This window comes from Sinohyriopsis cumingii, chromosome 19 (assembly GCF_028554795.1).
Source record: "Sinohyriopsis cumingii isolate HCF-2022 chromosome 19, ASM2855479v2, whole genome shotgun sequence".
NCBI lineage: Eukaryota > Metazoa > Mollusca > Bivalvia > Unionida > Unionidae > Sinohyriopsis > Sinohyriopsis cumingii.
In genome coordinates, this window is record NC_142979.1 from 45,270,065 (window position 1) to 45,283,367 (window position 13,303).

The 13,303-nt window shown below is 33.8% G+C and overlaps 1 protein-coding gene across 1 annotated transcript in view; it reads right to left on the reverse strand.

Annotated features, from left to right (window-relative positions):
• Positions 1-13,303, reverse strand: part of LOC149775620 (uncharacterized) — a 28,241-nt gene that overhangs the window by 10,202 nt on the left and 4,736 nt on the right. The window contains exons 3-6 of the mRNA XM_089943502.1: positions 11,543-11,633; positions 10,138-10,227; positions 1,764-1,831; positions 95-214 (exon numbers count right to left, since the gene is read on the reverse strand). Of these exons, the coding sequence (XP_089799628.1) occupies positions 95-214; positions 1,764-1,831; positions 10,138-10,214 (265 nt within the window). The 5' untranslated portion in view covers positions 10,215-10,227; positions 11,543-11,633. The remainder of the gene's footprint in view (positions 1-94; positions 215-1,763; positions 1,832-10,137; positions 10,228-11,542; positions 11,634-13,303) is intronic.

Consider the following 13,303-nt stretch of genomic DNA (forward strand, 5'->3'; position numbering starts at 1 on the left):
CGGATAAGCAGAGCCCCCTTCTTCCAGGCCTTTATTTTTTCTTAAATTATTTGGCTTATACACGAGTATATACAGCAAATATAAGTATACCTACCAAGATGACTTGGGGGTGGAAATGAGCCCAGTGGTGTTAAAGGATATTTGTGGAATAAGATGTACGCTAAATCAGCTGATAAAGTGGCACCTGGCTCGCTTTTTTCCAGCCCTGAAACGACTGTACAAAAATGAAAAATTACTGAATCAATTAATACATATACCTGGCAAAGGACTTGCCTTTATGCCTCCCATCTTCAGGCCTATCTTGTAACACAGCTCGTAACATAATTCCATTTACTTCTTTGTCAAAGACATTGAAATCATGCTGACTGATTTGGTTGAAATTATTATATTTTGGATGTACCTCTTTCATTAGTGAACTAATGCCATTTTGGACTAAAACTGGATATTATTACTGTATAAATGAACTTCATCCACTTTAAAAGGAAGAAAACAACAGGCTGCATCAAAAGGTAACTCATTTAAGGTAGACAACAACTACCTCAAAAGGTAACTCATTTAAGGTAGACAACAAATACCTCAAAAGGTAACTAATTTAAGGCAGACAACAACTACCTCAAAAGGTAACTAATTTAAGGTAGACAACAACTACCTCTTTAACAATCTACAAGGATCGGAGTATCATATCAGTTTGTTGTGCCAGAGAAATTTCAAACAAATTCTGATGCAAAGGAAAACTGAATGTTGACTAAGATGTATAGACAAGATTACATACACAACACAGAAAAATAATAAATAAAACAATACAAAGTCATGATCAAAGAAAACAAGTTGTTTTGTGACTTTATCATGTATGATTCAGATTAATTTCTGATGACAAGTTAAAAAAATTCATATTTTACAAAGAACAAAATGAGTATATAAAAAAAATCATTATGCATGTTGTATCGATGCAATAAAAACAAAGTATTCAAGGAGTTAGAAATACTTTCAGAAAGGCATGTGTTCTTCAGAGTTTACAAGGCTTACTTTAGCGGTTTAGTCATGTTTGACAGCAACTAACTAATTATTATACCAACATGAATGTTTACCATTTCCTCCAAAACTCTGTGTAAAATATATGACCACAAAAAATCTAACAGCAAGTATTCTCTCTTTTACGATTAGGTTAGAAGATTGAGCAATTTATTTGCTGGATGGTGGGAAAAGTAGTTTTGTTAATGCAGCAGAATGTAGGTCACCTTTTATGCCAATGTGACAGGTAAGGTTTGATATCTTCATCTATCTGCCTGTGAGTTAAAGCTATCTCTGCATAAAAAAGTCCATCTTTGAGAAGAGATACAAGTTACATACCTGAATCAGCACCATCCAAAGAAACCTGAAAGACCTTAGTTTTACCTCAACTTGTCCACTGGCTTTGAAAAGTCATTTATAAAAAATATTTTCATTGTTTTCATACTACAGCAATTTGAAATCCTGGAACAAATCTTCATTTTTAAGTGTGTCCTTATCTGTTAAGAAACATTTTACAACATTTAGTTTACATTTTTTTTACACTGTACTAAACAAGACTGGCATGATCTTTTCTAAAATGTAACGTTCTTCCTATGAAATTTATCTATTCCTGTCGTATAGTCTACAGTGTGGGTAAAAAATGTAACTCTCTGAAGATTCATAGTTAAGATAAGTTTTGGCAGGCAACAGACATTTTTTTAAAATACATATATGACCTTGCCCTATAAACTACACAATTATTGTTTTGATACCTTGTCTTCTTGCAATTTTTTTGCAACTTCCATCGCTTTCATCTTTACTGTCCAATCTAGCCCTTGACCTGAAAGAAAAGAAATGATATAAATGGAAACTCAATTTCTAATTATGCTTACTACTCTCACTATAAGTTTTAAAGCTGTTCACTTCATATTCCTGTTAATTCCTGTCAGTTACAACCGTATTCAGTTCTGTAATAATGTTAATTTTGAAACAAATCAAAGTGAAGATTTTAAACAGCTTAATGTTTTTCCTGCATTTATTTTCATACATGGTTCCCACGCTTTTTTAATATAAATTTTCAGGTCTTTTCCAGGATGAAATTAATTTTTTCAAGGTTAATATATAGCCATTACTGAATGGAATTAAAGAACATTTTGGATTATAAAACATGCATTTTCCAAATCTGAATATGTTTCTCTTTCAAGACTCCAAAACACATATGTCAGAAAAGATGATCATGTACAAAACCACAAAATGAGTCACACGAAACAAATCTGACTATATTCCTATAAATTGGCACTTAAAGCCATTTCAATGTACAGAATACAAATTCTAACTTTGCTTTGCTGACCTGCATTATTGCTACGTTGCATAAATTATTCTGAGTCCTTTCAAGCTTTTAATTCTAAAGAATTCTAGAGCAATAGATGTGCATGTTATACAAAGATAACATTTTCTATCACAGTATGAGAAGAAGAAAAAAACAATAAATGCAAAGTATTAGAATCTTATCTTGTACGAAAAAAGTTTAACCCTGAATTTATGTGTGCCAATAAAATCTCAAACAAGAATTTTCAACCAACCTAAACTCCTTAGGGTGATCTGGTTAAATATTCCATCATTTAAAGACATTTACAAAAAGGTTGATTTAAATTTTGACAAAAGACTTCAAAATTATATATTGTTGTATAAACAAGGACTGAATTTTCTGTAAAATCAACCTGTTTTCTTGTAGTTCAATAAACCAGTTCCCAAACTAGTATTGATACAGGGGCTCTAATAGTTTCTGAATATATAATAAAAGGGATGACAATTTCCCATTTCTCCTGTATTCTATTTAAGACCTGAAACCAATGCTTCAAGCTACATGTCACTGAGTAAAAGTTTCGCACCAAAGTCCAGCTCAGAGCCTCAAAATTTTTCTAATCCAGGTTTCCTCAGATTATTCCAACCCCATTTTTCACATTTGAACATTTAGGATGGAGTGTGGGTTCAGAGCAATTACACATAAAAAATTTAGAGTCTGCCGCCACCGTAACATAGGTTACCAGCAGGCCAAGCAAATTTAAACTAAGTTATATCGACTTATACCTACATGAAATCGTTAGGAAAATTATTTATCTTCTCTAAAATGGCAAGTATTATAATCGTTATTTCTCTAATCCGCTGACAGACTAGACGAAACTCGGCACAGATGAAACCTGACCTGGTACTCGCCACTTGCATTAAGTCACATGACTTCACAAATCTCAAACAATGACATCAGAAGTTCAATAGTCATGTGATGTCAACAACAAACTCCTTTTTAATGTTGTTGTACAAAATTTCAATTATATTAAATGAAAGTCTGATACCTTTTGTAAAAACCAGAAAGAACATATAATTCTCAACATATTTATTCCAAGAACAACTACAAGAAACTTGGCCAGTCTGATTAAATCAAGCTGAGATGTCTGGTACCCTGCTTCGTACGCTCCCTGTGTAAGATAGCACATGTCAAGGTGATAGTCACGTGATACAACACAACTCTGGAAGTTGGTCTCAAAATAAATGTGGGTGGGTGGGTAGGGGGTAAAGGCCCCTGGAAGGTTAAAAAAAAGTAATTTCAACACAAAATTTCGCATGAAAATTGTAACTGAACAATCCAAATTCTGATTCTATAATATGATGCAGACAGCCATTGAATCATTAAGACATAAATTTCTCATTGTCAATATAGAAACAAAATGTGCTTCCTTTATCTCAACACATAACCTTGCTGATGACGAACTAAATAATAGTTGCTGATAAAATCCTGGTACATATACATGTATTTCAGAAATACTCTAACACTAACAGTGGGCATCAAAAAGGAAACAACAAATAATTCAAAAGATATGATCAGCAGAGGTCTCACTAGGATTTTAAAATTAGGAGTCAGGGACTCCCATTTTGGTAAAAACAGGAGTCACACCAGCAAAAGTTGCAGTCCCCACCGGGGGTCACACTAGACTTGAATTTTAGTGAAAAGTGACTTAACCTTTAGGACAGAACAGGGAGAAGTGAGAGCTCAACAGGAAGAAGTAGACACAAAGGTGTGTGTGTGTGATTTGGATATTTAACGTAGCTTTAACAATTTTTCAGTCATATCGCTATGATGTCTGCAGTGTGACAGTTTATAGTGATGTCTAGCACTGGGATGTCCCACCCAGTCACATTATCCTGACACCAGGCCGACCAGTCCTAACTCCTAACACTAACCTCATAATGCTGAGCGCCAAGTGAGGCAGCTGTTAGTACCATTTTTGTAAGTCTTTGGTATGACTCGGCCAGAGATCGAACCCACGACCTCTGCATCCGAGACGGATGCTCTAACCACTAGGCCACCGGAGCAGTCCTGAACACAAAGGAACTAACGTGATACACACACACACACACACACACACACACACTTATATGGTCTCTTATTTGAATTAAGCCCTTTATTTCCCACTATTCATATTTGCATTTAACTTTGGATTTAAGCAATACTTTATTTTCAAGTAGACAATTTTCTGAGTTATTTTGGTCATAAAACTCAAAACTCTAAAAGAGAATAACAGAAACTACATTGTAACAAATTTTAACTGAGTAATCAGATTATATTACTGTAATTTCAAGTTAGTAAATATGCTTAATCAACTTTTCAACTTATCATTTTCAAAAGTTCTTTCATTTATTTATACTTTCTAAAATTCACAATAATGGCACTTTCAAAGATTCTTAAACATGTTTGAAACAACCAATGTACCATGTACATGAGGGCAAATGCACACATGTCCTTCAAATCATACTGTTTGTCCTCATTTCTTTGTTGCAGATAAAACATTACTGTAACTATTCATACATACCACACTAAAATGCATAAAATTACAGTCATGTCTCCTTTATAGTCGATATATGAACTAAACCATTCTTTTCTAAAAAAAAATCAACACAGACATGAGTGCATCTATTTTTAGAAGGAGTGGTTTTCGTAATGTAATCATTCACTTTAATATAGCTTCATAACAACAGCCCATTGACAGGATTGCAAATTTATGGTTTATTTATTTGTCTACATACTCGTAATTTTAGACAATGGTTAAATAGTATTTGCTTTGCTGCTTTTTTCTGTATTTTCACAAATCTGTGTCAAGTCAGAAAACAACTTAGACTTTACAAAGCATCTCACGAATTCCACAATAGAGCATTATCCCATACGTTTCTGACCTATATAATTTGCATTTTAAGTTAAATCTTTAATAAAATAATACCTAGGCTTTGCTTTCAGTGAATTATATAATTTTCTGAATATATTTGCTATATGATTTACGAAAACAGACAATCTAATAAACTGGTACATCTCAGACTTAGTGATGTCCGCCATTATTTTCCATTATGCCTACCAGTTCACTTACAGTTTCAAACTAATTTTATGATGAAATAGTGTACAAGAGGCAGTTAATATATATCCAGATCAGTGATTCTGATTTTAAAACACAAATTTTTGCAATTTACACACTACTGTTAAAGTTTTGAAACACAAGTTTGTATGTTTTTATCATCAAAGGATGGCATGCAGACACTGGGCAGTGATAGTTGCTACCTTACTCGGGAAATGGTTAATGGCAAGAGTTTGTTTGTAATTAATATCAAAACGAGGCCTAGCTACTGGCGTTTTGCCGAGCTGAGCATCTCAAAAGTATGGTCAGTCAATGTACCTCTTATAAAATCACAGGTCGAAGTTGTTTTCGCTTTCCTAACAGAAGAAAGCGAAGTTTACATTTTTTAGGCGACTTAGTTGCCCACTTCGTCTGGTAGCGTGATCCCTGGCCCTCCCAAAAACTATGAAAATTAGAAAACTATTGGTTGCCATTGAGTTTAATTTCTACATTCTTTATAATGCAGACATAGCTCTTGTTTGTCCATCAGAGTGAGACTGAATTTTTTTCAATCCAAGTAAGGACTTAATCCAAACACTTAGCTAGGCATCACACACCACAGGGGTACGTATCATTGCTTAAAATTGATCTGTCATACATGTACAATATAATAACTACAAGGAAGGACACTTCTCTCCTTGCTCATGCGTCCTATTTAAAAATAAACGCTGATATTTAATAAATATGGTACCGATATTTAACTCAGGCATTTGACTGTGTATCCTTTGACTTAATATCATACCTTTAAGGAATGCCAAATCATTTTCCCACAGTATCGTTCTACATAGTCCTGATCGTGCCTGCTTAATATGCAAGAACACCACCCTAAATGGAATACTACCTTCTCATTGTCCTACTGAAAATAAATATAAATAAATAAAGGACATGATTTTCTTTTAACCAATGAGAGGACAGTATTCCATTCAGCGCTTTGTTCTTGCATATTAAGTGAGTGCGATCAGGACCATGTCAAATGGTACCATGGGAAAATGATTTGGCATTATTTAAAGGTATGATATTAAGTCAAATGTTTGATAGGGATACAAAGTTGAATGCCTGAGCTAAATATCGATACCAAATTTAGTAAGCTACGCAAAGCGTAGCTTGAAATATAAGCATTTATTCATAAATAGATCGCTCGAGCAAGGAGAGAAGTGTCCTCCCTTGTAGTTATTATAGAGTACAAGTAAGAAAGGTCAATTGTAAGCAACGATACGAGTCCCTGTGTCACACACTTTCTTACACTTAGCTACTGTCCCATCCAAACTATCAATTCTAGCAGCTTTAGCACTCTTCTGAATCTTATTACAATCTTCCTAAGTTTGCCGTTTAACGTCAAAATACTTATCCAAATTTATGAATGGCATTTTTTCGAAGTCTTAACATGTCTTGATTTTTAGGTCATGTGCACTACTTATTTTGCTACATGCAGAAATAAACACAATATTGAAAGCTAAAGTTGTTTATTTATGTACTCTTATAAATGACCACATGTACATCTCTGAGTCTTTCTGCCTCTGAATTCAATCACTGTAAATATCAATACATTTTCCCACCTGGCCACCAGTCAAAGCCTTTGAACTTTCCTCACAGCTACTGAATCATGCTCTTTTGATATACTCTAATAATGGCAACATGTATATCAAGGGGTCTGAATTCTGTCATTGTAAATATCAGCACAGCTAATTGATCAACACATTTTCCCACAAAGCAGGTGGCTGAAGCAGGACTGGCAAGTCTTTGAATTTTGCCGCACACCTATTACATGCGTATGGAGGAGTCCCCCTCAGTGATTATCTGCATCCCAGATAAAAAATTAGTGTCCAAATACGTGTGATTAAGAGTTTCTGAGACATCTGATCAGATACTCTGAACTTCTGTCACGTAAATTAAATACTGATAAAATTACAGTACTCAGTGTTTTATTTTATACACAATACAAATCTGTTGGGATCAAACTGGTTATATCTTTCTATATTATCTAAACATTTGTGCCCCATGAAAGTCGGTCAGCATATATACATTGTATTAAGCTGCTGAAATAAACGAGTCATTTTTCTCCATACTGAACCAGCAGTTTTGGAGAAGTAGAAAGTTACACTTTGAAGTTTCAACTCAGGAAAAGGGAGTGTGCTCTTCTTTTAGCCATTTATATATCTGTAACTGTACTGAATTGGAGAGAACAAAAATAAATGCAGTTATTGTTTGCAAATTTAGCATGCATTGGGCAAAATTTCTAATCATCGTGACCAATGACTACCAAGCCAAGATAATGCAACAAATTAATTTTTAAAAAACTTTAGAGGTAACAAAGGTGGTCAGGTAGAGAATACAATGATAGAATGATGTACATGGATGTTTATAATCAGTCAGGGTGTTTCACTCAAATAATTCAGTGCTATCTATCTGCTGTCCTTCCTATGAGACAAATACAGAAATCAAATATCAGTGGAATATAAAGAATGAGTTATCTTGGATTTCCAAAGAATGCACTGAATTATGGAGTGAAGTATAAACTTCAAGATTCAGCAGAAAACATCCATGGAGCATCCAGAGGATTGAACACCGCATAAAAACCTCCTTTTGCTTGCTGAACAGTAAATCATAGGTTTAAAATTTAGTACCTCTAACCATTGATTTTGTATTCCTACTAAATGTTTTCCAACCACTTTAACCCCCTCTCCTCCCTACCCCCATATAAAACTCAATAAATTTGCATGACTTGGAAGATTGACCTATGGGAACATTCTGAAGATAAAACATCTATCATATGACGGAGAACTTTCCCCCATACATTTAGGACAAAGTAGATAACACCGATAACAAAATATTCAAAGTGACTGCCATCGACCAACTAGACATCAGACTGGAAAAAGTCTTTTAGTGGGAGCCCCATCTTTAAATGACCATCCATCCATGAGAAGCAGTGACAATATTTTCAAGATGGCTTCCACAGTGGCCATATTGTATCTCGGATCAGCACCATTTTCATTTAGGACTAACAAAGCTGCATAAGAAGACTTCTAGTGGAAACCCCTTGTTGATATGGTCATCCAGTCAGGAGTAGCAATAGCAAGATTTTCAAAACATAACTGATGTTTGAGCAGCAGTTTTCACCGTGGACCACCTAGACCATGGGATGAATGTGTATGTCAACTTTTATGGCAATCCTCCAAGTAGTTTAAACTTGTACAAATCGATGGACAGATGACGGACAACAGACCATCCCATAAGCTCCATTTAATCAGATGCAGCACTCATTTTTGCCACCAGACAAAGGTATTTTGATCAAATAAATATCTTAACTTTTTAATTTCACTTTTTGATCCTTTTTTTTATCATTGTCAAACCCTCTGAATGTGATCCTGGTGATGAAAGCATTTTGTGTCTAAATCATATTGATGATGGTAAGCAGTTTCTTCTTGGATATTACAGAATATTTATGTAAAAGTTTAGTTAGGTGTCAGTCTAATCTTTCAGCATGACCGACCAAACAAATGAAGAAATAATGACTGAGAAGATCAATAAATCATTCAACATCTTTAAGCAACGCTGATTGAAAGACTTTTCTTGCCATTTCTAATTTGAAAGCAAATGATAGTGACTTTAGTACTGAAAGTTTGAAAACCATGAAGATAATGAAGAACATCTTACAACCCATCTGAATAGAAAGTTAAAAATAGAATTATTCTACAAAGTCAAACAACCGTTTCAGGAACTAAGTCCTTACAATACTACTCAGTGCACAGACTGATCGTAATCCTAATCTTAATCTTAATTCTTTCCCTGGTTCAATAAAAGGACGGAAAAGATTTAATGCCTTTCCGATGTTTTCTCCAAGTTTTCCACCATATACATCCATGCTGAAATGCCATCGCAGTTCATAAATTTACAATGCTGAATGCATCATCATGTGCACTCAACTGGGTTATCTCTTCAAGGAATGATTTGATATGACCAATTTAAAATGTCACCATTTAGTGGGGGTTTTTTCTTTCAAAAATGCTTCTATTGTGCACTGTAACTGTGATTCATTCAACCTGTGTGTCTCTAAGCATCAGACATGTTGTTCCAAACTGTGAGTAATGCAATTTACCTCAAGTCATTTTAATGTATCCATATAACCATGCTGATCACTATTTAGTGGTTTACAGAAACATGTATAGTTGCTAATCAGATAATAGTATAATCCAGCAAAAAGTAATGAGTTGCACAATATATAACCAACTGTCAGCATACCTATATATATATATATATATATATATATATATATATATATATATATATATATATATATATAGTATAAGCACAGGCCACAAACAAATGACCTATAGGCCTGTAGTTGGATCAGTCTGGAACAGGCTAAGTATATATTACACTATCAGTACTGATGACTATCACATCAAAACTCTGACACCAGTGTCCTTCAAATATAAGTATCTAAATTCTTGGGAGTATCATTTAACAGTTAAATATATGGCTGGTTAAGTTCAGAGACATTCTGTGTTGCAGCCTTGAAAATATAACATATAACATATAAAGAAGTCACAACCCATCATTGTTCATATGTGTGTGTGTGTACTGATCGATGGATCAGTGGATTACACTGAATTCTATTGCATGCTTGTACATATGTGAAAAGGTATGTGAGCTCACATCCATAAACAAGGTATATATGTATGTAGGTAAGTTGCATATATTTCACCTTTTCTTTGCCCTCTTGGCAGACTTTGGGTTTATCTCTGCTTCATTTAAAAAGCTGGAGTTACGTTTCCTGCTCATTATCTCCGACAATCTGAGAAAAAAAAAAGTGTATTAACTGATTATTTTGTCCCTTTCACTGCTTCTTTACATACACAGACAGCACAAATCCTAACTGAAATATTGCTGGTTGAAAAGTTACAAATAAGTAGAATTATCTTTGTTACTAATTTAAATATGATCTGATCCTTGAAACTGATGTCACGTGTCATATGCCTAAGAGATTTCACACAATTCTATCACTAAAATGATTCCTAACAATTTGGGTAGCAATAATTCAAAGCAGTCAACAGTTCGAAGCAGATTGTGGTGGGTGGGGGTGAGGGGTTAAATGTAATTGAAAAGTTAATAAGTTTTAAACGATGGTCAAAATGACTTAAAGTTACTTAATAAAGAAGGTTTAGAATCTTTTGGAGGGGTTAATGTACCTTGCTAAGACCAAATGAAGTGTAAAATATTCAATTCATTACTTCCCTAACTCTCTTTGATCACATGTTTAGGATAAAAATAATTATTAAGTGGTAACACCATGGAAAAGTGCAAATTTTTACAGAGATCTGTTCACTAAAATTTAAATTAACTCCAACTTCATACCAACATTGTTCTATTTAAATATACTTGTACAGAAGAGGTCTATATTTTATAGAAGAGAATGTTCCATCAATGGTTTTTCAGAGTAAAATTAAGAACAAACTAAACAAGCCCAATTACAGTAACTATTTCTTTAAATATGACCCATAATTATTACCAAATCTTGGATGCCTCTTCTGCTATGTCATCTTACCTTCTTTGTTTATTTTAACAGCTCCCGGTAACATATATAGACAGCAAGTCACAGCTTTAAGAGCAGAGAATCGAGCTAAAAAACTGTGACTGCAGCTGTTTCAGTTACATTTAAAGCCATTAACCAGTACCTTCAGCCAACTGCCCAATACTCAAACACAAAAATACATGCATTACGCAGTTAACATGACGTGATGCAATATGATAAGAAGTTATTTGAAAATACAACTCCCCTACATAATGGAGCAGGTAAAGGTCACTTTTCCACTTGTTATTAAGATTTAATTCCAGAGTTGATACTTTTCTGGTCAGGAAAAAACATACAAAATCATGTAAATTAAAGAATAAACTGCACTCCTGCTATGCTGAGTAAATTGTGGGTATTAAGCAAATGGCTGACAGCATGCCAATTTTTTAAAATACAATACAATCTCCAACCATTTATTAAGACTCTAATAAAATGTGCTTTTAAATGTCAATCCAATACTATGTGCTTTACTGAAAAATTCACTTTGATTGTAAATCATCCAAAATCATCATTTTACCTGACAAAAGAACAGACTTACCCAAGTTAAATGCAGATTCTTCGGAGGATATCCAAGTCAGGATTTACAATTTGGTTGCTATAAACACAGACTGGTGACAAGAGTTGGTCCTCTGAAATAAAGATTTAAAAAAGTGAAACAAGAGATTGCACTGAGGAAGGAGAAAGGAAGTAGGTAGATTGAAACAACACCTACTTTTGAGACATAACTGGATGATTTGACTCCAAAATGTGTAGCTTTCTTCCTTATCCAATGTGAAAGCCATCCACAAATATTTTATACTATGCATACAGTGCTTTCTACTATGCATAGAATGCTTTCTACTATGCATACTATGCTTTCTACTATGCATACTATGCTCTCTTTATGCACAGAATGCTGTCTACTATGCATAGAATGCTTTCTACTATGCATACTATGCTCTCTCTATGCACAGAATGCTGTCTACTATGCATAGAATGCTTTCTACCATGCATACTATGCTCTCTCTATGCACAGAATGCTGTCTACTATGCATAACCTATTATTCCAGCACCAGGGATCATCTCCAACAAATACAATATAAATATTTAGATTTGTTGTTAAATTCATTTGGTGTTCTTTTATTTTTACCTGGTGAACTTTGTTTTAGATAATTAATGAGTGGCAGTCTACTGAACAATATATTTTTCATCCCAGACACATAAACAGATGTTGGGAGTGGGGCCCCAGGATTCACCTATTTACAGATTCATCTAATTATAAAGGCAGACAAAAAGAATACTCAATTAGTCATTGGAGATAAAAGTAGCATAAGCAAACAAACAGAGAAGAAAGAAATGTCTAGCATTTTAATTTTTCAGATGAGGGACAGTGTTTTGTTGATTCTGTTGTGGTTTTAATGCCATTTTTCAGCACATGATAAGTCATACATGGTGGCCAGTATAATTGGCTGAGGAAGAAGCCTGGAAAACCCATTATCTCATAAACAACCAGTGCAATTAATTGTCAGATGCTTAAAACAAAAGATTTCTTCCAATTGATAATCAAACAAACTACAAAATACTGAATTGGTATGCATATACATCCCTGTGTACAATGTGTGCTTAAAAGCATGCACACACACCAAAAATAAATTACTATCCTTAAAAACACACAAACACACAGCAAAAAATAAATAAATATCGTTAAAAACATGCACACACACCAAAAAATAAATCAATATCCTTAAAGACATGCACACATACACCAAAAAATAAATCACTATCCTTAAAAACATGCACACAAACCAAAAATTAAATCACTAGCTTTAAAACACGCACACACAAACCTAAAAATAAATCACTATCCACAACGCTGTTAAAGCAAAACTGCCGATACCAAAATGCAAGCATAAGACTGAAAATATGCTCAATGAAACTAAAACAACATGCAAATCTCCTGCACAAATGAAAACAATTATCAACAGCAATCAAACAAACAAACAGAATATTAACATCATCATCAATTTTGTTACACCAAAAAGAAAAGGTTAAAATGAAAAAATATACAAATAAAAATATTAATCAATATATAACCTCATAAATAAAAAAGAAAACACAGTGGCAGTTGAATAATGAGGTAAGTCTACCTACTGTTTGTATAGTTAACGCTCAACATAGCTCTCAAATCAAACAGCACTCATGTACAAACACATATAAATTTACAGTATTAGTTAAAGATAATGCACAAATTATAGTACAAGTCACGTGGGTCATGTATGCATGCTTGCTCATTTTGAATTAATTAAAAATTGTTCTTTTA